The sequence below is a fragment of the Mastomys coucha genome, unplaced genomic scaffold (assembly GCF_008632895.1).
Source record: "Mastomys coucha isolate ucsf_1 unplaced genomic scaffold, UCSF_Mcou_1 pScaffold7, whole genome shotgun sequence".
Taxonomy (NCBI): Eukaryota; Metazoa; Chordata; class Mammalia; order Rodentia; family Muridae; genus Mastomys; species Mastomys coucha.
Window position 1 is genome coordinate 22,452,688 of NW_022196913.1, and position 26,005 is coordinate 22,478,692.

Consider the following 26,005-nt stretch of genomic DNA (forward strand, 5'->3'; position numbering starts at 1 on the left):
TCTTCTGGAACTCAGGAGGCTAAAATGAGACCCAGATGTCAGACAATATTTACTTCTCCTGGATTTTGCTTTTAGTTTGATCAGGCACACACTTTAATCACAGCACTGGAGAGGCAGAGTCAGATGGATCTTTGCATTCAAGGCTAGTCTGGTCTACATCGTCCCTGGACAGCCAGGGACACAGAGAGAAGCCCTGTTTTAAATAACAATCAAACAGGCGATCATGCACATCTATCATTAGTACCAAAAGTTTATTTTGTCCTTTATAAGTTGTAAAATCATATGCATATCAAGTTTGTTTAAAAAGAAATTTTATGATTTATTATCACTAAATGTTCTAGACATACCTAGGATTATATAAAAACTTTCTCAGGCCAAAAGCGGACATCAAGCTGAAACATTAAAGAAGTGCTTAGCTAGAAGAGGACAACATTTAGCAGCAGAAGTACAGCTAATACTCTCAGTTATTTTGAGAGTGTGCTAAATAGTGCAAAAGGATTATCTGTTTCCTTTGTAACATTTTAAGGATCTGATATACACCACTAAGATTCTCTTCCCCTAAAGATACAGGGCTATTAAGCATGCAGAGTCTGGGACAGGCTTGGGTAGATAATAAACCAGAGATTCTCAGGTACAGTGTGCATTTGGGTAGGTAGACATTGGCACCAACACTAGTTAGTCCTTTATGGAAATCAAGATCTCTGTCTGAAAAGTAGTAAGGGCCAACCCATGTAGTCAACATTTTGAGAAAAAGCATTTTGACCACTCTCTTAGAACTGGATAATTTGGACTCTATCACTAAGACCATAGATGGTTGTTTACCTTATCCTCATTTTGGAAGCTTCTTGAGAATTTAAGAGCTGCTGATGCTCAGCTTCATTTAGAACCTGTAGGTCATTGGTTCTCAATCTTTCAAATGCTGTGACCCTTTTATAAAGTTCATTATGTTGTGGTGACACCCAATCATAAAATTATATCATTGCTACATCATAACCATAATTTTGTGACTGTTATAAATATCAATGTAAATAACTGACCTGAAGGATGTCTGATATGCAGTCTCCAGGGTCTTGACCCACAGTTTGAGAACCACTGCTCTAGGTGACTCTTATATTCAAGTATTCAAAAAACTGCCTGCTCCTAATGTACAGCAAGTGCTGAAAACAGGCCAATGAGATTTGCAATTTCCTTTTTAAAAAAATAAATAAACTGGGGACAAAGTATAGGATTATGGGTCCATGTAGCCTGAGTTGGACAAGCAGAGAGGATAATAATAGTCAGGCTGGCAAGATCCTGGCTTAGAACATATTTGATCATAGGTCAGTCTTCCTTTCTGGTAAGAAGAAACTCATAGAAGGAGGCTGGCTGGAAGGATGGTGTGTATATTGTGCTTTGAAGAAATTTCAAATGGGTTCCATGTAATTCTTAACAATATTAATGACTTAAAAACACAGTCTCTGGCCTCTGCTTTCATTGACCTTCTGCCTGTTCAGGTTGATTCCTAAGATCACTTGGTTTTAGCCCTAGGTTGAAAGGTCCTTTTGGATGTACACTACTGCATGACATAGTTTGCAAGGAATATTGCCTTTTTTGACCACAGGCAGGAATACAAAGACATTTTTTCCCTAATTAAAAAGATTTAACCTTGTAAGTCTTACAGATCATAGCCTGGAGAGCTTTCCTGGGAGAAGCAAGAGGGATTTATTTTCCAACATTCTCTAATCTGAAACTCTCAAAATCTTTTATTCTCTTTCAAAGCTCTGTGTGCTCTGTACTGCTATCTGACAATGCAAGGACAGAGGCTCAAGTCTGGGGAGAAGAGTCCAGCTGAGAAAACAAAGGAATTCCTAACTTTGCTTCTTTTATTATGACAGTTAAACTTCTGTTAGAGAAAGCTAAGTGGTTCTGGGCAAATCACTATCAAACTGTAGTTCAGACAAAATGTGCTAGGCTAGGAATGTTGCATTGATCGGAACCCAACTGGGCTTTCAGACATAGACACTAGTTCTGAGACCCAACAGAGCCAGTAGTAGACAAATGGCAAATACTCCTCCCATGATGCATTCTTCCATGGCCTCACAGAGAGCCCCAGTGAGTGGCCAAGGGTAGGAGAATTGTCTCTTTCACTAGACAGACACTCAAAGGCAACTTGGCCTTTGATATGTGAGGTCACAGATACTCTGAAGATGGTGTTCCCTTCCTCCTTGTCCTAGCTTTTGTACTTCTAGGACCAACATTTAGGTCTTTACAGTGGAGAATGAAGGAAGAGGAAAACCACTCAGATACACAGTTAACCCACAACAAAAATAGTCACTGCAGAGACAGAAATATGAATGATGACAATTTGAAATCAGACCTGCTCTGGAGTACTAAATCAGTTATTAATGATGCTTAGGAAACTGCTTCAGGTTTTTTGAGACTCAAGTTTTTTTTTGCATCTGGAGATAATTTTAGTTTCTTCTGGGTTGCAAAGAAAAATGTGAGAATAAAATCAATTCTGTAAGATATACAGAAATTTTATTTAATAAATGGCTGGAGCATTGGAACATGAGGCCATGAATAAATAAACTAATGAATATAAATATATGCATTGTTTTTCTAAACACTATAAATATTAGCCCAATATAAAAAGTATTTCCTAAATATTGCATATATTTTATGAATTATGGTATAAATGTGTCTTTTCTTGTCATCAAACTGTGTTACTTATTTCATGAGTAGAATGTGGATCTGGAAAGGTTTAAGACACTATCTCATATAAACTTTTCATGAAACACACAGCAGGTAAGTCCCAAAGGGATTAGGTAGCTTGCCCAAGATCCTAACACTAGCAGAAGAACCGACATAATCAAGATTCTTTGGGCTGGCCGCTGGACATAACAACCTGAGTTCAATCTCCAGGACCCACATGATGGAAAGAACGAACCAACACCTTAAAACTGTCCTCTAGTTTGCATATGTGAATTATACACAGGTACACAGACAGACAGACAGACAGGCAGACAGACAGACAGACACACACACACACACACACACACACACACACACACATTAAGCAAATGAGTGTAATAATAAAAAAAAGTTTTCCCCCTTTGCATACATGGTAGAAACTACATTAGTAAACTAGTGTAATACCCAAAATTAACCTGAAAGCCCAAGGACCAGGTAACTCCATAGAAGGCTGGGAATTGTAGTCTTTGGAAAATAAAACTTCATGGAAAAGTATGGTGGCCTATAAGTTTTTGTCCATAAAAACAACACATGTCTCTGGGCCACTCAGCTGGGATATTCCAGGGATTGGTCCTGGCCAAAGTTCATCTCTTGGTCAGTATTTAATATTTAATAAATCTTGCTTCATAATTGGCCCAAAATGGTGGAATTTCTTTTTTTCCAGTGAATCTCAGGATCAACATTGTAGGTAAACTTATTTGGCTTCTTAAGAGTATCAACGGTAAAATGAGATTCTGTGGGTTTAAGTCTTTAAAATGAGATGGTTAATCAACACTAGGACTGAGTGCATGCATCTGCTTTCTTTCCAGCTTACATCCTTTGGAGATCCTCAACAGCCCTTGTTAAAGGTCCCCTTCAAAGAGTATCTTCACCTTTCTGACTCAGTTTCACCAGATAAAGCACAGGTATAATTATTGTGTATGCATGAATTGTTATAGCCTAAGATTAATTGTTTCTTTTTGTTTAAATGCATCTGTCTGTCTCATATTCTTCTTTAGATTAGAATAGTTTCAGTCACTGAAGGGAATTGTCCACCGTGCCCTAGCTCTAGTCTCTGGAATCATGTTAGTTGCTCTCATACAAGCTATTTCATTTAATCCTCTCCCCCCATCCACCAATTATAGAGGAAACTGAGGCTCTGAAAGATTTGCCATCTTGATGCAAGTGTTCATCAGCGGCAGTATTTGATCTAGCAATGTCTGCTTCTAAAAGACACTTTCTCTCCAAAGTCCCACCTAGTCTGATCTGCAGCTCCTTTGTGGGGTTGCAGTGGACAGCATTTGTGCTCACCAAATGTTTGCAGAGACTGATAAAAGGACTTTATTTTTTTACAACCTAGAGAATGTTCACTTTTGAGTCTATGATTTGGGAGTCAATTTAAAAGCCCATGGAAAATTTACTTCAAACTTGTGGGAAATGAAGCTAAAAGATAAAGAATAACACAGTGTTAAAGTACTGGAATATTATATTGAGTTCACATAAACGCTAAGTTTTGCTTGTTCAGAGCAAAGTGTTAGCCGAATGATACATTTAAGAATGTAAAGGGTTTCCAAAGCATTCTGCATCATATTTTAGGATTAGGTCTCCAGCTACTGTCTAGTAGACTGTGCTAAGACTAGAAGGTGTGTGTAGTGCCAGGCCCTGTGCTGTGTTCATGGATCTACCCCAATGACATGATCGAAATGGCTCTGTTTCATGTGACAACTTAGAACTTAGCATGCTCAAATGCTGTAATAATTTTCCGACCACCCCCACTCTACCTTTAGCATCTTTCCATATATCACTATTCGATGTGAGTTTCCATAGTCGGTGGTGAGGACATGCTGCCTCCTTTTGTTAAACCCCTACCACACAATCTGACTAATCGACAGAGGGATACACTGGAATGGTAAATCTAAACAATGACAAAGAATCACTGCAGTGTATAAGTATATTCTTGGTAAACTAATTTCTTCCCCTGCCACTCTCAAAGCAATATAAACTTCGTTGTTCCTCCTGGATCTCAAATGCTTGTAATAAATTCTTTGAAATGTCAGTAATGTTGAACTGAGGGTTTTGTTAAAGGAGATTTTCTTTCTTTCATAAAAGGAAAAATTGTCCTTTGCAGAGTATATGGGTAAATATATTTTGCTTATCTTATTTAGTGCTTAATACGGATGGCTAAAGGGATCCCCATTTCCCACCAGGCCTCATGCTGAATGGGTGAATTGTGAATAAAGTCCTCCATCTTCTAGATGATGGTGTGAGCAGAATAAAGCCTCACCCTTTCACAACTTTAGGTTAATGAAGGCCCATTCAGCAAATGTGGAGCCTACAAAACATCTCTATTAGTGTGTTACATCTAATCTTCACAGTAAATCTCTGAATTTGACTGGATTTCTCATCCATGGTAATCAAGTTTTCCTTGGATCTTTAGACCAAGAGGAAATATTTCTCAGTCCTTGCCAACTCCTGTTTTACACATGTCCTCATGGCTGTATCCTTGTGAGAGCATATTGTCTACATGGTGACAATACTATCTTTTTTTTTTTTTTTTTTTTACCAACTTTACTTGATTTCAGAAAATTGTAAGCCAGTCATCCAAGAGAGTTATCTGATTGCCATAATACTTCAACTAAAAAAGATGGGTTTATTAGTTGTTTGACATAAGGACTATAGATCTGCAAGCCTCTGTCCTTATCTAGTCATTAACCAACGCGCCCTTGTTTTCCTGCTGTGCAAAACTTGGTACATTTTCCAGTACATCTAGAATGCAGGATGTAAGACATACTACCACTTACAACAGATGAGATGCTACTGGCCGGGGGAGATGCTTGATAACTACATCATTAACTCACCTGAGTTCAAGAGGTGCAGGAGAAGTGAATGAGGAAGCACTGAGGGCCAAGACGCAGAGCAACTTAATGCAACACTTTAACCACGAAAGCAAAGTCTTGAGGGGTTTAGGCTACTGTGTCAGTATTCTTTGTGTTTTAGAATTGATTATAACTCAACCTGGCCTTAGAGCTTAAAACCTGAAATTTTATTGATGATGGGTTTTTGCCATTTGAATTTTCAAAACACTGTATTAGAATATTATCTTTTTTTTTCAGTTACTGTGTTTTGGAGAAGGTGCTTTTAAGTTCTGCATCGGAAATAAGAAACACATAGTTTTAGCTTAGACTCACTACTGCAAGTGACTTGGACCTGTGTGAATGCAGAGATGTCTCTGTTCTATCAGAACTGATAATAGCCAAAGGCGGTTGTACATAGGCATGCACGTGCGGGCCACTGACACCACACAGAGCTACTGATTTCTAAGGTAAAACTCAAAAGAAACTGAAAGGGCCTCTGAGGGATTAAATTTTATGAATGAAAAAATCCTCCAACCGGGAGCCTTGTGCTAAACTGATCAACTGCTGAAGGGAGAGGGGGTGTGGCTTCAAAAACCCCATGCCCCTTTTATGGTGAGGAGAAGGACTCATGGTTGGAGAGCAGTTGCTTTAAAAATAATGGAAGTTACTACTTCTGAAGATTTGGACTTTATGTTTCAAAAAGGGGCATGGCACCACTTACTTATTGCATATCAACACTGGATAGAGTACTGAGTGTGCCAATGGGAAACTAGTGTCAAGAAGGTCAAAAGGCCTTCAGAGGTGGGATTCTGATCCAGTTTCATTTCTGAGCTGCTACTAGGCCTCAGCAAATGCTCCCAGGTGAAAAACGCATCCTACTTTCAAGCACCTGTCAGGCCCCTCATTCTGTATACAAGCACACATAGTTTGTATACAAACTCCTGTTCCTGTTTCTATTGTTGCCTCTCTCTCCCTCCCACTCTCCCTCCCTCCCCCTTTCTCTGTCCTCCCCCTTTCTCTGTCCTCCCCCTTTCTCAGTTCCTCTGTTGCTTATTAAAATGAACGTTCTGTAAAACAAGAAAAGGCAAAGATTATCCTGCTTCCTGCCAGGCAAGATGGCGTTCGGAAGGCCAAGGTTAAATGCAGCGTTTGGTTCCTTAAGCTTCTCTAATGCACAGGTGTGGCAAGACAATCTGGGATGAGAGCTTATAGCGGCGACTCTCTGCGGATGAAAACTTGACTTTAATTTGGGCTCTCTGGCTAAGATAAAACCTTCTTCTGCTATCATTATCCCACTTATGTTTGCTTTCCACTCTCCTTCCACTCTGCCATCCAGCTGAGTGGGAAGAAATTCACCTGACCTTGAAGAATACTCAAAATCTGAAAATAAGGTTTTCAGCAGCCAGTAAAATTCTACCAACATTTGGAACATACATGCACAGGACTGAAAAGTTCTTAGAAATGCCAGGTGAGGAAAAACTAATACCCAGAGAAATACAGTAGCTTGTCAAAAGCCAGGAGCGAGTTGGAAGTGGGGCTGGGGTAAGAAAGAAGCTATTCACCTGGTACAACACAATGAGCTCCAGCCAGGGACTGTCAGACCTGTGATGCCTCCAGTGTATGTTAAATTCTGATGAGCACCCTTAGGAAAAGCAATTGCAACCAGCTGAAGAGGGGGAACCTCACCATTCACACGATCACAGGATCTCTAACAGATTAGACTAACCTTGAACTAAAATTTTGAGTTTGTTTTTCTACCAGGAACAATTACTTTAAGTCTTCCAAATCTAAAAGGTTACCTCTACTTATCCTATGTTTCAGATCCTTGCTTATTCTATTCTGTTGCAGGTGGGTTACAGCAAATGAAGGTGCATGGACTGAAGACCATCCTTGACCCCAAGGGTAGCTTCAGCTACCTTCTGTCCTATGCACTCTTTACAGAAATTCATTTTGCACAGTCACCTGCACCTGCCTGTGTGTCTTGACTGCCTGGCTCCTGAGGACCCACCCGTGTACATTCTTCTTCTGTTTAGAACTTCTTTCCTTAGCCTTCAGGGGCTGAAGGAAGTTATGAGTGGGCAGGTTTTGAGTATCAGTGGAGAATCGAAACGCAGCTCAGCAGGGTTCAGCTTTTGCTATCCACTGTAGACCTGCCCTTCTCTGGCCCCAAGTGATCAAAATTAATGAACAAAGTTCCTCTCTTACCCAAGCTGTTCTAACGGGGTAACACTTCAGAGTTTTCTCTGCCTTGAAACAACAACTGGTTTTGTAAATGCAATCCATTTCATGGAATTGAGTAGAAACGTGAAATAAAATTATACTGCAATTTTACAGAAACCCCTGACAGGAGCTATTTGGAGATGTCTTGTCTAGGTGTTGCCAGCACTACTCATGTTTTTCTTCATCTTTGAAAAATGACGTCACCCAAATATACTTTCACAGTCTGCTTTCATTTTGGACTTTTTCTTAAGACATCTATACAGCATTATAAATTATTATCCTTCAAAGTTTTTTTTTTGAGCCAATTATAAAACAAAAAAGGATTCCAATGTGCTGGCTTTCCATAGTAATCTATGTTGCAGTTCTAAAATGCTGCCTTTGAATGATGTAAAAAGATAAAGCCCATACGAATATGGAGAATCATAAAAAATGAAATTTAAATTCTCACATACGAATTTAGTTGATCTTTATTCCCTGAATAATTTTCAGACAAAACACTTCATTCTGCCTCATAAAAATCATTACCTCTGAGAATTAAATGTCTGTGCAGTGCTTTTAAATGGGTTTCTTTTTTAAAAAAAAGTTCAAACCTTCCATGTTCCACAAGCTCAAAAGCCCTGCAGCGAGCGTTGGGGAGAAAAAGTTGAGACCATGAAATTGTTCCTTTCCTTTACATGTGCCTACCTACAGTAAGTGAAGAGTGTTTTCTGCTTTCTGCTTGTTGACATAGACTTATTCGAGTTTAATTCTGCATCCATTCAAAAATGTTTTTAAACTTTGAACAAGGCACACCTTTGGTGGTCACCCGTTCAGGTCCCTGGCTATTAGTGTTATATCTCTACTTTCTTCATAAATTCCACAAATAATTTAAGTTTAGAAGCAAAACTCCCAACATTGAAAAATTAGAATATTTTATTAGGACTATAATGAAACAAAGTGTGGCTTTGAGCATTCCTTTGCTGAAAAAACAAACAAACAACAACAAAAACAAAACAAAACAAAACAAAACAAAACCGAGACCAAACAAAGCAGCTTTCGACTCTTGAGTCCTTACTGGGAGGAGCTCAGAAGTCTTTAGGTGTTGTCAGTGTTCAGTGAAGACTGATATCTGTATAGTTCCAAGCTAGCTTTCACTAACTGGAAACAACTCCAGATTATAATCCACGACTCGGGCAGATGCAAGTCATGCTGTCTATCAAGGTAGGGTGAACTTTTTTGAGTAATTTAACCTATTTAAGTGTCTTGGTGGGGGCAGTGCAGAAACATTTAACCACATATTGTCATGATTGGATCTGAACCATCTCCCACAGGTTCTGTTTGAAGTTTACTTCGCAGTTGGTGGGGCTGTCTGAGGAGAATGTAGAACACGTAGGACATTCTGCCTATCTGGCAGAAATCTGTCCCTGAGGATGGCCTTTTAAGGTCAATCTCTCGTCCTGCTTCAGTTTCTGTTTCTTGTTTCACTATTGTGAACAAGTTCTGCCACACACTGCTGTTATCAAACCAACCCACTCTCTGATGTCCTCTCTGCTATGATGGACTCTAGCTCTCCAAAACTGTGAGTCAAAATAAAATAAGTTGTTTCTCTCAGACACTGTGTGCTTATGGAGTATGAAAGTCACTGATTCGCTTGGTATATAGGCACATCTACTTTATTTCTTCTTCGAAAGAAAGCATTGCTCTCTCGATTTCTCTGGAATGACTGAGCTGCATTTTTGGATACTGACGATGCTGGGGCTGCTTGAACCATGCATTTGCTTAGATTTACTCTCCCATCAGATGTCAGATGTCTGAGAAAGCTGCAGTGCCTTTGCTGAGATTTACTCTCCCATCAGATGCCAGGTGTCTGAGAAAGACATTTTTTAGCTTGTGTTCATTTTGGTATCATGTCAAAATTGTTAGGTTGTCTTGTCCTTGTAAGATTTACATAAAAAAAAATACTTCTTAGCTCTGCCTTAGGTATGTGCTTGGGGTGAAAGTTACCTTTAACAACCACTTGTCCAGGATTCAAATGTTGCTACATAAAAACTTTGGATCACTTTTAGAAAGCAAGTTCAGGGAGACAAAGCAACGGACATGACATAGAGTCAGTTCTAAGATGGTCACTTCCTAACCTACCTGCCTTTTATCTGTGTGCTCATCTGTTTGATCTCCTGTCTTTTCCTGTTTGGCAGCCACAAATGCCATCACTAGTGTCGCCCTTGTGTGGGAGAGCCTGAATCAAGGCTCACCTCTAAGGAAGCTGGGTGGGCTAATCATCCAGTATTTGAAGTGAGTGCATAAACTGCTTAGTTGCTTGTCATATTGCCAAGGGATACTCTCCATTTTTCAGTCTCACGGAGAAAAGTCTCATGTGATTTGAAAAAGAACAGGCTCTATACCTCCTGTGCTGGTACCCCAGTCATTCTGTTTAAAGCTAATCTGTTCTAAAGGACATTATAGTTATATATTTCTGAATGTTTCTCTTCATTCCTCTCAGTGATCATAGACTAAAGATAAGCTTTCATTATTAGCCTAAAGTACCTATTTTTTATTTCTTCAGTCTCACAGTAATAAAGTAAATATATAGCTGCTTTATCTTGTATCAAGATGCATATTTTTTGAGGCTCTGGCATGAATTTAAAATACTTGTTAATCTATGGAGTAATGGATGGAATCTGGGACACTATCCGGGGCTAAATTTCTTTGCCTTTCTAACCCCAGAGAGTTTTTAGAAAAATAAAAACAAAAGAGCAGAAAGTACTGAAGGTAAGACACTGTTGTATTCATAATATAGAGAAATAACCACCAAGCCTCTTGGACAGTAGATGCAGTTCTCCACGGGGCTACAAAACTGTGCTAGTAATAATTTTAATTGGATGCTATCTTTGCTGCCTTCAAAAAGTATCATAAAATGGAGTTATTACAGGCTACAAGTGCACTTACAGTGCTGTCCTCTCACCGAAAGAAAGACATAACATTTATCCTTCGGAGGGCAGCATCAATGGGCTTCTATTTGTTTCGTTTACATGCATCCCCAGCTGCCTGCCATTTACCTCCTCTTCTCTAAGTCTAGGAGATCAATTTGAATTGGACACTGCAGAACGGGATGCTATGTCTTGCTGGCCTTCTGCCTGTGGGGACTGTACCACACCATGGGAGGATGGAAAGCATACCTGTAGAGGGTTAGGCGGTGTGAGCGGTGACGGAAGGCTATGTCCTGGAGATGGGCTGGGTTTCTGAGGGGGGCTTGAGCTCTGCTGAGTTGGAGATGGCTGGTTCTGGTTCTGGGGGTGGGAGTGAGGTTGAGGCTGGTGAGGCTGTGTAGCCTGCTGCAGCTGAGGTTGGGGAGCCGGCAACTGCTGTGAGGCAGGTGGTGGCTGGTGAGGCGGAGTGGGCTGGGACTGCTGCTGCTGAGACGGTGGGGGCGCCTGTGAGGCTGACTGTGGGTGCTGGCTGGTGGGTGGAGGAGGTGGTTGTTGTTGTTGTTGTTGTTGTTGTTGTTGTTGCTGCTGCTGCTGCTGTTGGAGCTGAAGCTGCTGGAGCTGTTGCAGCTGGGAGTTCAGGGATGAGGTAGCTGCAGGAAGACAGGAAGAAAGGATGGTGTGAAACAAACAGAGCAGCTAAGATGTGTCCTGTGCACACTGACAAAGGTCCACCTTACAGGGTGTTGCCCTCTCTGCTTGTAGCTCCTTGGCATGGCAGAGGACTGGGGGACTCTAGGAGAAACAAAATCATTTCTTGTGAAAATTTTTACAACTTCGGACCAGCGTGTAACACAGTAGATATTCTCAAAGCTCTGAGCATTGCTTAAAAGCACTGCATTAAAGAGCTGCACCAGGGATGGAGACGGATTTTAAGCACTTTCTCCTGCTTTCTCTTCTTTTCCATCTGCAAAATATACTCATGCTTTCAAGATTTGATTTAGATTTCCAAAGTTCAACCCGTTTAATTCTTTTGGTAAATGCTTGACTGGAGTTACGAACGGAACACTAAATTGTTAGCAATCTTCTTTCCATCCACCATCAGAGCCATTAGTGGCATCACTTTCACTCGTTACTTCAGACCTCCACCCACTTGCTCAGACATCCTGGTTTAACAATGTTCTGCTCTAAAGTGAGTACAGTCTTTTTGGAGTAAAAGAACTCTGTATGATTCAATTATTTTTTGCTTGCTGATCAGACAAATGTTTTTCCCCATCAATTAATTAATGTATGCACTTTATATCTTGTCATAGCTCCCCATCCCTCCCTTTACTTCACCTCTGAGAAGGGGGAGGTCTCCTCAGGTACCAACCCTCCCTGGCACCTCAAGTCACTGCAGGACTAGTCGCATCCTCTCCCACAGGATTCACAAGCAGGCAACAGAGTCAGGGTAAGGCTCCTCCTCCAGTTGTTGGGAGACCCACACAAAGATAAGCAGCACATCTGCTATATATATACATATACATACACACACATATACACATACACATATACGTATACAATGTGGGGTGGGCTAGGTCCAGTTTTTGTATGTTCTTTGATTGTTGGTGGTTCAGTCTCTGAGTCCCCCAAAGTATAGGGACAGAAATGAATCAGAGACTAACGGAATGGCCAACCAATGACTGGCCAACCTGAGATCCATTCCATGGGCAAGAACCAATCCCTGACACTATTAATGATACTCTGTAATGTAAGGCAGACTGAAGCCTGGCATAACTATTCTCTGTGAGGCTCTACTCAGTGGCTGACAGAAATACATGCAGAAACCCACAGCTAAATATTAAATGGAACGCAGGGAGTCTTGTGGAAGAGTCGGAAGGATTGAAGGACCTGGAAGAGACCGGAACTCCACAGGAAGACCAACAGAGTCAACTCACCTGGACCCTTAGGGGCTCCCAGAGACTGAACCAAACAACCAGACCAAGTTCTTGAACTGAAAAGATTGTGCTTGGTGGCTGTGAATTGGTTTAGGTGCTTCAGCATCTCAAAGAGCTAAGAGAATAGATTAACCCTTTAAGGTTTTCCTGGGTTGTGTGTCTGTGGAAAGTTCTCTCTGTACTGAACAAGCAACATTGCTTCTCAGATGTTCATTAGTTAAGGCAATCTCGGTGTTTAAATCTAGAAAAATACCTAATATGAACTGTTACATAATATACATGCCTTCATACAACAGTTATACCTGAAAATGCATGCATATTGAGTATAGCCAGCGGGGACATTAACTAATGTCTGCTTTTGTAAAGAATCACTTTATAAGAGTCATTGAATGCCACACAGATAATGGTAGGGTGCCAGACAGGATGTAGGATGTAAAGAGACAGAGTGTTACCTTCTAGAAGCTTACAGTGTCTTTAAGGACATAATATTAATCCATAAAAATGCCATTTGAAGGTAATTATTATAGAACCCCAGCAGAAGTATAAGCTAGATTCATAATTGTTAATTAATTAAATGATAGATGGTGTAAACCTGACAAAAGAGAGCTTGATCAGCCTGAGGGGTGAGGGCAAGAACCATGGTGGATGTGGCCCGGTATGGCACGTGAATCATGGCACAAGAGGAACTGGCATAGAACAACTGGTGAAGTGGAGCATGCTCAAACCCTGGACGACTCAAAACTTGGGATTTAGAATCTCATCCTGAGGCTAGCAGGGGTGGAACTATATTCCTCCCTGCTTCTATGCCTGCCTTGGAGCATGTAATCAAAGCGACCTTCAACCATGTGGCCTAGCACCTGGAACACCTCCTTATGCTAATGAGGCATCTCAGTACCTTAGCTTTCAGCCAATGTTCCTTTTCCACCCTGGATATTCTCACCCCAAAATTATATAATTCTTGGTTCACCATGAAAAAGGTGTATGTGTTGAATGAAGGCCATCTTGAATACAGAAATATGCACAAGCTAAGATCGTCTCAGAGAGCTGCTTCATTAAAGATTGTTGGAGAAGATCTTCACCTAAAAGAGCCATAACACTAAGATCCTTGGAGAAGGCCTTCGCTCTCCTCACCTCCTGGGACTTGATTCTATTCATTCCAGACTCTGCTTCATCCACCCAACCTGGTGCACAGCAGCACCTGGACACCCTGAGATGGAGAAAGTAGAGGACGCAGAACCACATTTGTCCAAAACTTGCCTTCACCCTGCCAGCATAGTAGTATCTGATCTTCTGGAGGGAATCAGTGGACTATGGACCCATTGATTCTAAACTTCACCTAGTCCTTTCTGAGTTGGAGGGAACATGTAGCTGGAGAAACACCCAGAAATCATAACTTGAGTAACAGTTCTGGGGGCAATTTTGAGACTGACTGGCCGAAACTAAGTCAAGGAAGTTCTGAGCCACCTAAATTTCAGAGACATGATGATCCTCACAGTTGGCCTTGGCATATGTTAGAGTTCAGACAGCAATTCTTGTTTTCTCAAGGAGGGTGCAGCTGCACAGGTAGGTTAGCAGCATCCTCTGTGCCCTAGGGCCTTATATGTGACTCATCAATGACTCAGTCACCGTCCTCATTGCAGAATGTTGAAAGCCTATTTTTGTTATTTTTCACTCACTCTTTTTAGTCATAAAAAAATCACATTTTATTGAAAATCAAGAATCCCAAATCAATTCAGACCCTCAAGATCTCTTGCATTCTGGGATTCCTGGAAAAGTGGGGTTTGCCATCTTTTGTGGTGTGGTTATGGAGAGTAGAGCCTGTGCCTCATCTTCTGTCCTATTCAAACTATGTGTGTCTAGGTTTCTTTCAAGTGCGGCATATAACAGTGCTTATTCTCATGGCTGCATTCAATACCACATGGTTTCATTTGGATTAGAAAAGCATTAATCTAAATCACCATTTAGAAACTGGAAAGACTTTGGAATATTGGCAGATAGGTATTGGCAGACCAGTGCAACAGACCCTAACCTACTAATGAGGCAGGGTCCCAGATGTGTCTTCAATGCTTCGTGTTCATGCACTCACATTACTCAGATATTTCCTCTAATAGCAGCTTGACTGCAAAGACATAGACCTAAGCAAAACCCCACTGCATCTGATTTGTATCTGAAGCATCACAGTAATGGGAAGTCAGATGTGGTTATATATGTGGTGGGTACAAAGAAAGTAGGAAGAAATATGTAAGAGTGTATTGCATAATGTCTAAAAAAATGTTAAAATCAGTTACCTAATGAATGATATGAGCTACAGAAACACAATATCTCATATTATAAAGCAAAGTGAAACATGGACATAGAAAGTAAAAAATAAGAAAACTGAGAAAGGTTAAGAACATAGATAAGCTACACAAATGATGTTCCCAGATAATATGGTGCACTGGAGGTCAAAACTGACCCCAGACGTGTAACATCCAAGATTTTACTATCTTCTGGTACTTATTTTCTATATCTGGTTGCAATACACTGGACAGGGCTAATAGTATGAAATTCTGGCTCTGAAAGAACACATAATGTAAAAACATATCAAGATTTTGAAAAGGAGAAGGAAAGCAAAATTCTTTCAAACCCAAAACTTCCTAAGGAAGAGAGGGCTATGGAAAAATGACTTGAAACTTTCAAAATAAATAATTTAATATGACCAAGAAGTAGCCAGGAACCCTGCAGTTTGCTATTTGTTCAGTTTCTATAATTCAACTATGTATTAAAAACAATTTCTCATTTTGAATGTTAAGGTTTCCACAGTGAACCTTACACTTAAATAGGACCACACAGCCTGAGTGAACATTACATACAATGAGATCTATGTGAGATCAGTTCCAAGAGCCTAGAATAGAAAGTGAAAGAGTCCACAATTGTCCTTCATGTTCTTGGAGATTGATTTAGTTTCCAGGACTTCTGTGGATACCCAAATTCACAGGAGCTCACATCTCCTATTTACAACAACTGTATATAACCTATGCAAGTCTTCCCACATACATTAAAAGGCCTCTGTATTACTTTATAATAGCATGGTATGATTACTGTATTGCTAATTGTTACACTGTTTTGTCTAGAGAGTCAAAATAATAGAGAAATCTATGCACATTTATTGCAGATAGAGTTAAAAGTACTTTTGATCAATAGTTCATTGAATCTTCAGATTTAGGACACAGGCTAATTGTTCCTGCACTTTAAATAATCCATGAGATCCCAGAGAAATGAAAACATGCTTTATGGTGAATACTACCATCATTTAATCTATGTGGTATGGTCTTTCTTGCCTTAAAGCAAGCCTCCTCACCTGTCCCATTTTGGTTTCTTTGGCTCCCAAGATCCTCTGAGGGAAAGACATACAATTAAAAGAGTCAGAGGGAGGATACACATATCAGAGAAAATATTCATCTCATTCATAGTTCTATTCATTTTTTCCTGCAACTTTCATAATTTATTTTTTCTTTTTAACTGAATAAAATCTCATTGTGTATTTGTACATTTTCATTATCTGCTTGTCAGTTGATGGAAATCTGGGCTGGTTCCATTTTCTAGCTATTATGAATAGAACTGGGATGAACATGGAAGCACAGGTGTGTGTGTAGTAGGGTACAGATTCCTTAGGGTATATGGTGGTTTGGATATGCTTGGCCCATGGGAAGTGGGCTATTGAGGAGTGGCCTTGTTGGAGGAAGTATGTAACTGTCTAGGGCTCTCTCTCTCTCTCTCTCTCTCTCTCTCTCTCTCTCTCTCTCTCCCTGTATGTGTGTGTGTGTGTGTTTCTGTCTCTGTCTCTCTCAAACCAGCAGACAAAACAAAGAAATGTGCAATAGTTGGACATGCATGTTGGATAGAAAGCTGTTGCTTGTTATCAGTTAGTCTCTTCTGTTAAGAGCAGTGCTGAAATCAGAGGCCATGGAGGGTCATTACTCAGCCCTCTGTGTATTGTTAGAGGACCGCAGGGCAGGAATCCTGCTGTAGCATACCTCATGACTTACTATTATTTCTCTATTTTTGCATCATTACATACATTCACTTACTCACCCAATATTTACTGAGTCCTTACTATGTTCTGGTTATTGTTTAATGGAGGAGACAGCCCCAAGCAAGGGCAATCACATCCTGCTCTCAGGGGACAAGCAGTATGACAGGGTTGTCCAGAAGTGATAGTGACATTATTTAGTGTCTGGAATAGCTTACGTGTACTAATACAACAAACACTAGACATTATGCTATGCTAATGTGTGCAATCAATTACTGGCTTCTGATTTGAGAATTTTATATTATAAATACTTTTCTATTAAAAATAATGTACACAGAGGAAGAATACCCAAACAGAGGGAGACTATCCATTCTGAGAAGGAAGGAAGCTGATGGTCTTTTTAAAATTGACTAAGGATCCCACCAAAAGCATGGTGAGTAGTGATATTTCAAACCTGCTCTTATCCTAATTTCCTGGAGTACACCTAGTTGTAGGGAGAGAAATAGTGTCAAGAAAATAAAAATGAGCAACTTTGAAAATGTGGGAACTGAAAGTAGTAGTATGAATCCACTAATAATAAATGGGCAGAAGAGGTGAATACAAACAGGAAGCAGAGGGGCAGATACTAGGGTCTGGAGTAGGAGAAGTGCTAATTCCACTGCTAATGGCTATGGAATTTCAGTTGGAGACAAGGAAAAAATTCTAGCTCTAGATAATGGTAAAAGTTGGACAATGTTGGCAAGGTGCTCAAGGCTACTGAGCTATATGCTTAAAGTCAATAAAATAGCTAATTTTATATACTTCATTCTATTTAGAAAAAGATGTCTTAGCTCTGTGTTCACAGCCTAGGCCCAGCCTACACAGCCCGCATCCTCATGGCTTCAAGGTCTAGAGTCCACGGCACTGTCCCTGGGAAAAGGTTGAGCTCAGGACTCTTTGCTTTTATTTATTTGACTTTAAGTCCTACTGGTGAACTTCTTTAGTCTGTTCCTTGAGAGCACTGAAAGATCAACCTACTTAGAGATGAACACACTGTGCCCCTTGGAGAGGCATAGGCTCTGAAAGACCAAGAGGTATCATGATGGTCTGTTGGATTTGGTCAACATGACATAAGTTAGTGTTATCTGTTAAGAAGAACGTTAGTTGAGAAAATGCCCCCTTTAGACTGGTCTGTGGGCAAGTTGTAGAGCATTTTCTTGTGTAATGATCAATGCAGGAGAGCCCAGCTTACAAGGGTCAGTGCCTCTCTACAAAGATGGTCCTGGAGAGTGTAAGAAAGCAGGGCGAGGAAGCCATGAAGAGCAAGCCAGTAAGCAACATTCATCCATAGCCTCTGCTTCAGTTTCTCCCAGGTTCCAGCTTTGAATTCTTGCCCTAACTTCCCTTCATGACCTCCTTCATCCTCAAGTGCTTCTGGTCATGATGTTTATTACAACAATAGAAAGCTTACAAAGACATTACAGGTGCATATGAGTTGTTTCTGACATGAAGTTATATTTAAGGGTATGCAGTAAAGAAACAGCCAGAATGATCACTCCATAGTATGGGAAGTTTTTCATTTTCATAGATATGAAAATGAGGACAGAGGCATCTGGAAAAATCCAGATCAGACAGAGGGAAAGAGGGAGAGAGGGAGAGAGGGAGAGAGGGAGAGGGGGAGAAAGGAGAGTGGAGAGAGAGAGAGAGAGGAGAGAGAGGACAGGGAAAGAGAGGACACAGAGGAGGGAGAGAGAGAAAGAGAGAGATTGAAGCTATCTAGGAGATGACATGGCCAGGGCTATCTGTGAGAGAGGGGGGAAGGGCAGGGGATAGAGAATAGAGACAGCATAGTAGCTGGGTTATAAGAAGGGTAGGTAGCTGAGGGAAGAGAAGACTGGGAGCTGAAGGGAGTTTAGGGAAGAGAAGGAGGTGAAAAGGGCTAAGATGCTAGGATGAATCTGTCTAAGGGAGCCTGGAAGCCAGCATAGACCTTGATATGCTGATAGGTGCCACAGGTATATGTAAGTTGGAGAGCTGTATGTCTTTTTTTGTCAGAGGTAAAGGAAATGCCTCTTTTTGGCACACAAGAACCAGCTTCACAAGTTCCTGAGGAGTGCTGGTTGTTACCTAACTGCTGGAAATCCTCCTATAGCCCATCTTGAGCTGGGCCTATACTCAGTCTTGAATGTGTTGGCCTGCTCTTTGTGGAGAGATGTCTATTGGACCTGACAACAGGGTCATTTCTAAGTCATGTAATTTACCAGAGTAATGATTTCTAGAAATTCAGGGAAGTCTTGGCTGCTCTGCACACAGGTGGAATACAGTATGGGCTAAGAGTAACAGTGTCTTGTAGTTTAGAAAGGGCTGCCACTGAATATCATGAAGTGGCTTTTAAGATGACTTAATGGGGAGATGTTCTTAATGTTATGCTCAATGTTGTGCTACACAGTGCAGGCTCAGAATGGTTCTATAACCTTCCCAAGCACACACAGCTTGACAATGCTCCCAGAGACTCTGTAATAAGGTGTCAACTTTCCAAAGCCCATCCACAACACAATTGCATTTATAGATGGCGCAAACCATTCCCTGTAGGGGTTTTCATAAAAACAAACACTCATTTGTAGATGAATGTCCTCCGTGGTCATGTTCTTGACATGGGGGGTACAAATACTTAGATACAGAGCTACATATAAAAGTATTTGTTCAATGATGTTATTTATTTTTTGATGTAGCTTCTTCACACATATTACCAGTCCTACTGTAGATAAACCACCCTTTAAAAACCTGCTGATGGGAAGTGAAGTGTTCATTCTGAGGATAGGATGCCAATCTGAGTATGAACCTTGGGGTTTTATAAAGAGCAGGGGTAACAGGAGGGGGCAGGTAAGATATGTGAGTGGAGGATGGGAAAGGGCTTCAATATAGTCACCTTGATGGTACAAGCTCTCTAGAAGGATGGATGGCATCCAGTATGTCTTAAGAGGAAGAATTTGACTGCTTAGGCAATAGCATCAAATCAAGCTGGACCAAGGATGCAAGGAAGCAACTATTTCTGGTCCCCTCTGAGGACAAGTACAGCTTACTCTGGTAGACAAAAAAAATTTGCAGATTAGGTACAAAAATATAGATGGATAGGGACAGGATTTTGAAAATTCACAGAAGGCGAAAACTTGATGGGAAATCCACTTTTATTCTTGGCTACAGTCAGAAACAAGACACCTCGCTGCTGCCTTAGAGGTGATGGGCATCGCTCTCCATCTGGGCTTAATTTCAAACTATGGCCTGCATAGGCCATTAACCTTTTTTTTATCCCCTATGCACTTAAGACAGAGATCTACATACTACTTGAGATGTCTAGGGTAAAGAGAACAATTGTTCCCTGAAAATATCTATGCATATGTCCATCAATAGTCTAGGATATAGATAGGCTAGGCCTATCTCAGCTTGATGGCTTCCACTGTCTCCCATTTTTGGCTAATGGGCCAGAATTACCAAGGGAGCTTGTTAGGAAAGAGGTTCCAGAATGGCACAAAATCAACATTCTAAATAACATTCCCAGAGGACCGGGAGACATTGTCCCTGGGACTCCTAGCAGCTTACAAGAAGTATGTGGATCTGCTTTTCCCTTGACCTTCAACCATGGCTACTTCCTTATTCATCTCCCTAGGAACTTTAAGAATATTTCATTTAAACAACTTGCTCTGGAGGTAAAAAATGTGATGGTTTAGGTAAAGAAGAAAACAGACTCCTGGAAATCAGGTGTTCTTTAGTGGATCTTTCTCCTCCTCCCCTCATATGATAATTCACTAATCTCTCCCACCTTTATTGAAATTTTGGGACATATGGTTGTTGGAGTACATTTAAGAAGAACCAATTACGAGCCATGTCAGACTGATCACTACACAGGGAAGGTGGAAGGGGGGAGCTGGGCAGAGCAGAAGGAAGGGGCAGCACCTGGCCAGTGATGTCAGAGAAGCTCAAGACACAAATGGAATGAGAGCCCCTGAATTCAGAGGCATTTTCTGAGGTCTCTTCATAGAACAGTTGACCTCCTCACTATCTTGCCTGGTAGAATGGATCAAAGCTAGACCTAAAAATACTCGAAAAATAAGGTAAAGGCTCTGCTCTAAAGAAATTGTAAAAGCTACCTGGAAAAGAATCAAGATTTTTAATGTGTATGTGAGCACCCCAAAGTATGATTCTTTCCTTACACTTACCTAAACAAGCCTATTAATCTACAATATCTCTGCAATGTGGAGCTCTTTCCTTACTCTCTCCAATCCTTGGCATTTCTACTTACATTCTTATCAAGTGCCAACCAATATTAAAGAAACAAGACCTACCCTGAATAATTTCCTCATGGAATTGAAGAATACCAAAGAGAAATAGATATTTTTTTTTTAAATCTGAAAGGATTTTGCAAAGAAAATTGGCCACCAATCAAGAGCTAGGAATCTGGCATCATCACCATGTAGCTGACTTTCATTAATGAAACTCTGTGAATGAATGCAGAACAATAATGCCTTCAAAGTTCTGAGAGAACTTTGCTTCTGTAAACAGCTCTTTGCTCAAAAGCAAAGGCAAACTAAGGCCTAGTTTAGAACTTAAACTTATTTTAAGTGATGAGCTTTTTCCAATGAAAATGAAGTGCAGATCTATGAAACTGTTATTTTCCCCTAAGAAGCTTGCCTGGATTAATCCACCTATCTGGCTTAGCCAGCATGACGACGGTGATAAGTTCATACTTAATGGAATCTTGAATGCTATAAACACCTTTGACAAAATTAGCTTATAAGGGAGTGAACGCATGTGCACTTCTTAATAAATGCAGCTTCCTTGAAAGCAAAGTGTTTCCGATAATCTGATAGAAAAGGAGGTAGAGAAAGGGGCAAAAGGGGCTGAGGATACAAAGGTAGGATGTCAGTCTCCAAGAGCAATCAGGACCAACTGTGGTCTTGCCAATTCATCCCTGGACTCTGAGACAGCAATGTTGCTATACAGTAGCATGGATGAGGAACCTAGTACAGATAACGTCTTCTCCATAAGCCTATACGTAAAATGATTAAGGTGAGGAAATGTAGTTCTATTAGCACATGAAAGATCTTCCCTAAGAAAGTGAAGGTCTAAAACCTTCTTTTCTGCTGGTCTCTATCAAATTTCTAACCTCTTGTAGTGTAAATGTAATATCACATCAGAACCCTAAGGATCTTAACAGGCACTTGAAATTGAGTTCCCCTGGACAGCTCCTATATGTTTCTTGATTTGCTTGACCCATGTTTGCAAAACCCTGTAGGAATTGTGTATGGAAAGTTGATTATTGATGTGAAGTCCACTCACCCTAAAGATGAGGCCAAGTTTACCCACCTGAGAATTATAATCCAGTTTCTGAGATCTTTATCTTGCAATTTGCAGTAGTTTGAAGAATCCTGTAGGGGTGCTGGGGGTGTCCCTGAGGGTGGCTGCTCACTCATAATCAAGTTGTTTGATTAAGAGTGCTGAGATTCACCAAGCATTGCCGTGTCTAGGCCCCAACTCTCTTGATACTATGTGAGTTTAGTATAAAGAGTACATTTGCATGTATTAAGAAGTTCATATAACACAAGCCCATCATTTTGAAAGTGTGAAGAACAGTTGTCTATATTTCTGGCTGTCTCTTCTTAGAAAGCTAGTTTACTTTTTGCTAGCCATTAAAAAAATTAAATTGCAGCTAATACTTATTGAACATGAATTTTCTAGGGAAAAACCTATACTTCTTTTATTAAGGTACAAGAGGATCCATATTTGCTAAATAAGATTAAAGATAAAAGGAAAAGGAAGAAATGTGCTGTGTTTCTGTGCTAATCAAACAGTTGCATGATTCTTTAAAAGTAGAAGGCAGTGCAAGCTGAACCTTGACTTTTAAAGCATGAAGATTCACTTTTCATTTCAAATGGAGATTTGCAAGAGAAAATATTACAAGCAATTCAATGGGCACTGCACCTGGTTTAAACACAGCGCTCTGCTCACTCACATTTCTTTTAGACTATAGGCACATGGGCCAGTGCTTATTCTCATGGTTGATTTAATCCATCCCCTCTGCCAGTATGGAGCTTATTCCCTACAGTTATTCTCCAGTGATCTGTCAGTTCAGATTAAAAAAATGTTAAGTGACAATGATGCAGTGACTGATTCCCTTATAAGGTTCTGGAAGCTCGAGTGTACAGTAGGAGATTTCTTCCTAAAGATCTGACTATGTTCTCTTTGTAATTCCCTTCAAATCAGCAGCAGTGTGCCTTATCTAAGCTGAGCTGAAACTCCCTAAACAGCCAATTCAATTTTGTTCCTTCACAACATCTTTAGGTTTGCCAAAAGCTTTACAGATCCAGCTGCACTGAAGTCATGCTTTTGTCATTGTTCAAAGACAAGGCAGGACATACTTCCTCTCATAGGTGAAAAATAAATCTAAGACCAGAGTCTAGGGCCATGGACAGCCTAACACTACATGACTTCACAATAAACAATGATGCCTCCCCGAAGTTGAATGTATTTTTTTATTTTGAGATATAAGACCTTAAAATGCACCCTTGTCAAACTTGTCTAGATTTTGAAAAAGAAACTTGTTGCAAGAATGACCATGAATGGTGAATTGTTGGTTAAGCACAATATCAAAGGTTACTCATATTATGTCATCAATGTTATTGTTGTTTTATTTTCTCTTCCCACCTCTACATGCAAGTTCTTTAGTGGGCTGATGAATATAATGCATTTATAATTTTCTTATTTTGAACTGATTTATTAATCACTCAGTTCAAATAATTTTAAATGTTTGTATATATAATAAGTTAGAGAGATGGTAACTCAGTTTTAATGAAATACACTGGTAGTAGTTACCTGGTAGAAAAAAATGACATTAGTAAAAGAACCCTAGGAAAATTAATAAAAGAGCAATACATGCTGGAAGGTGAATGCACATCTCACAGATTTTGACAAGCAAACTTATCTTGCATATAGGAGGTAAAATAGTAGTATATTTACATTTTGTCTCATGCAGTATTTTAAAGAACAGGACAAATGTACCAGTGAGGACAGGTTAAGCTATATTGTAGTAATATTTTTCTTAGGATAGGTTAGGATACATTGTAGTATCAGTCCTTTGGATAAGTTAGAACACACTGTAGCAACATTGCTTCTTAAACTCTCAGTACCAGAGCCTAACAAGCTCTTTGTTTTTTGTTTTTTGTTTTTTTGTTTTTTGTTTTTGTTTTTGTTTTTTTGTTTTTTTGTTTTTTGTTTTTTTTTTTTTACATCATAGGAGGCAAGGGTTTAGGCTCATCACAGACATTGGGTAGAATAATCATTGTCCTGATATTGTCAGGATGATGCCAAGAGGGAAGAGCCTTTAAGGATGGGAATTAAATATCCTGGCATTGCAGTAATCCCATCACTTTCTCTCATCACTCATTGTCATTGGCCAACACAGGAAGAACAGTCAGCTTCTAGAAAGGGAGGAGCCTGAAAACCATGAATAGCATTAATGAACTCTCCAAGGCTCCTAGGAGAGTTTACATATTTATTTCGTTCTTTTTTTCCCCTTAGTTTAACTTCATTATCTTGTGTGAAACACGGAGAAAGCCTATATAGTTGGACTCTGATATCTTACTTACCCAATTATTCACTCTTTTTTTCCTTTGCCTAGAATTTTCCAAAACACAACTGTTGTTGCACATGTGTGCACCCAGGCACACACATACACAGTTTGAGTGTATATGAATGTATTTTGGGTTTGAGACAGAATCATGTTAATGATGTTGGACTCATGCACTTTTTGTCTCACCCTCCTGAGTGCTGAAATCACAGGACTAGACCACAATGCCCGGCTCATCTCACTGTGTACTTTAAGATGATACATGCCCATTCCTATGGTGAAGAAGTAGATATAGTTCAATGCTTAGCCACATACTAGGGGCCAAGTGCATTCTGCTTCTAGACTCCACTTTTAGAAACTAGCCATTATGAGAACCTTCACTTTTAGTTCAGAGGTAGCACCTAGTGGTGCTTGGTGGTGAACAGTCAGTCAGTAAGCAGGGAAAACCCCTCTCATACTTATGAAAACAAGACGTTGGAACAGTTTGAGTTTGCTGACAGTTCTTAAAAATAAAATCAGGAGATCCTCCATAATATATGCATTGTCTATGTTCTTTAAAACCACACAGAATGTTTGGCACTCCCACCTTGTGGGGAACTAGAACTAAGCGGCAACTGACATCTTCAGTAAATGCTCCCTTCTGACTCCCATTAGGGAATACCAAGTGAATCTTGCGTTATAGTAACATGTACTTCTCTGATTTTTTGTTGCCTTTTGTGCTTCACCGTCTTAATATTGTACATATTCACTAGATCAAGGCATATGACCACTGCTGAAAGCTGCAATGTGACTGGCCAGCTAACAACTAACAAGCTTAGTGAAACAAACTAACAAGTTTTAGTTTGTTCTTCTTGACTAATGTGGATCACATGCTTTCTCTGATTTTGTTCACAAAGGAAGTATATAATAGGAATGAATTATTGAGACCACTGCTCAGTTTTGAAGGATATAAAACGCCCTTTATGCTAGGAGTGGCAACTGACTGATCAGTGGTTCTCAACCTGTGGGTTTCAACCCCTTTGGGGGTTTGCATATCAGATATTTACATCATAATTCATAACAGTAGAAAATTTACAGCTATGAGGAAGCAACAAAATAATGTTATGGCTGGGGGTCAACACAACCTGAGGAATTGCATTAGGTTGAGAACCACTGCTTTACAAACTATTGTGGGTTTGTTTTTCTATACAAAGTCAAGTTCACATTCTTTAAAAAATAACTATGTGAACTGAGGCAGTGTTCACAACACACCTGAAACCTTGTCCTAAAAGTTCAGCAGGATAATTATATTTCTAAGTAGGAAGTTACAAAAGGAAGTTAGTGATGATCTAATGATTTAGGATCTGACAGTAGACTATAGGAACTTAAAAGAGGTATATAAAATACTGTTGACAATTGTGGGCTGCTGGCAGAGGGAGGGTACATTTTAAGACAAGTGCCCCCAATACGTGGATCACTCTTTTGTGAAAGGACATACAGCCAAGAATATATATCAGGGCAGCACAAGTTGGCCCTGATATGTGGAGAAGAGACAGAGTTGGGTGGAAATGGAAGGGAATAGATGGAGGAGGAGGAGTTGGAGGAAGGAGTGCAAATCTGGTCAAGGGATTAATAAAAGTATTTTAAAATACACATTCAAAGAAGAAGCAAAAAGATTTGAAAGCCCTTAAATTTTATCTGGTTAGAGAGAATAGTGTTTCAGATGTATAGAACAAATCATCATCATAGAAAAATAAAAAATATCATTCTCAATTGAGGAACTCCGA

The 26,005-nt window shown here is 40.0% G+C and overlaps 1 protein-coding gene across 5 annotated transcripts in view; it reads right to left on the bottom strand.

Moving 5' to 3' along the window:
- Pou6f2 (POU class 6 homeobox 2) overlaps window positions 1-26,005 on the bottom strand; it is a 523,027-nt gene that overhangs the window by 117,169 nt on the left and 379,853 nt on the right. For all 5 annotated transcript variants that reach the window (XM_031358410.1, XM_031358407.1, XM_031358406.1 and 2 more), the window contains exon 5: window positions 10,940-11,340. In XM_031358410.1, coding sequence (XP_031214270.1) covers window positions 10,940-11,340 — 401 coding nt within the window. The remainder of the gene's footprint in view (window positions 1-10,939; window positions 11,341-26,005) is intronic.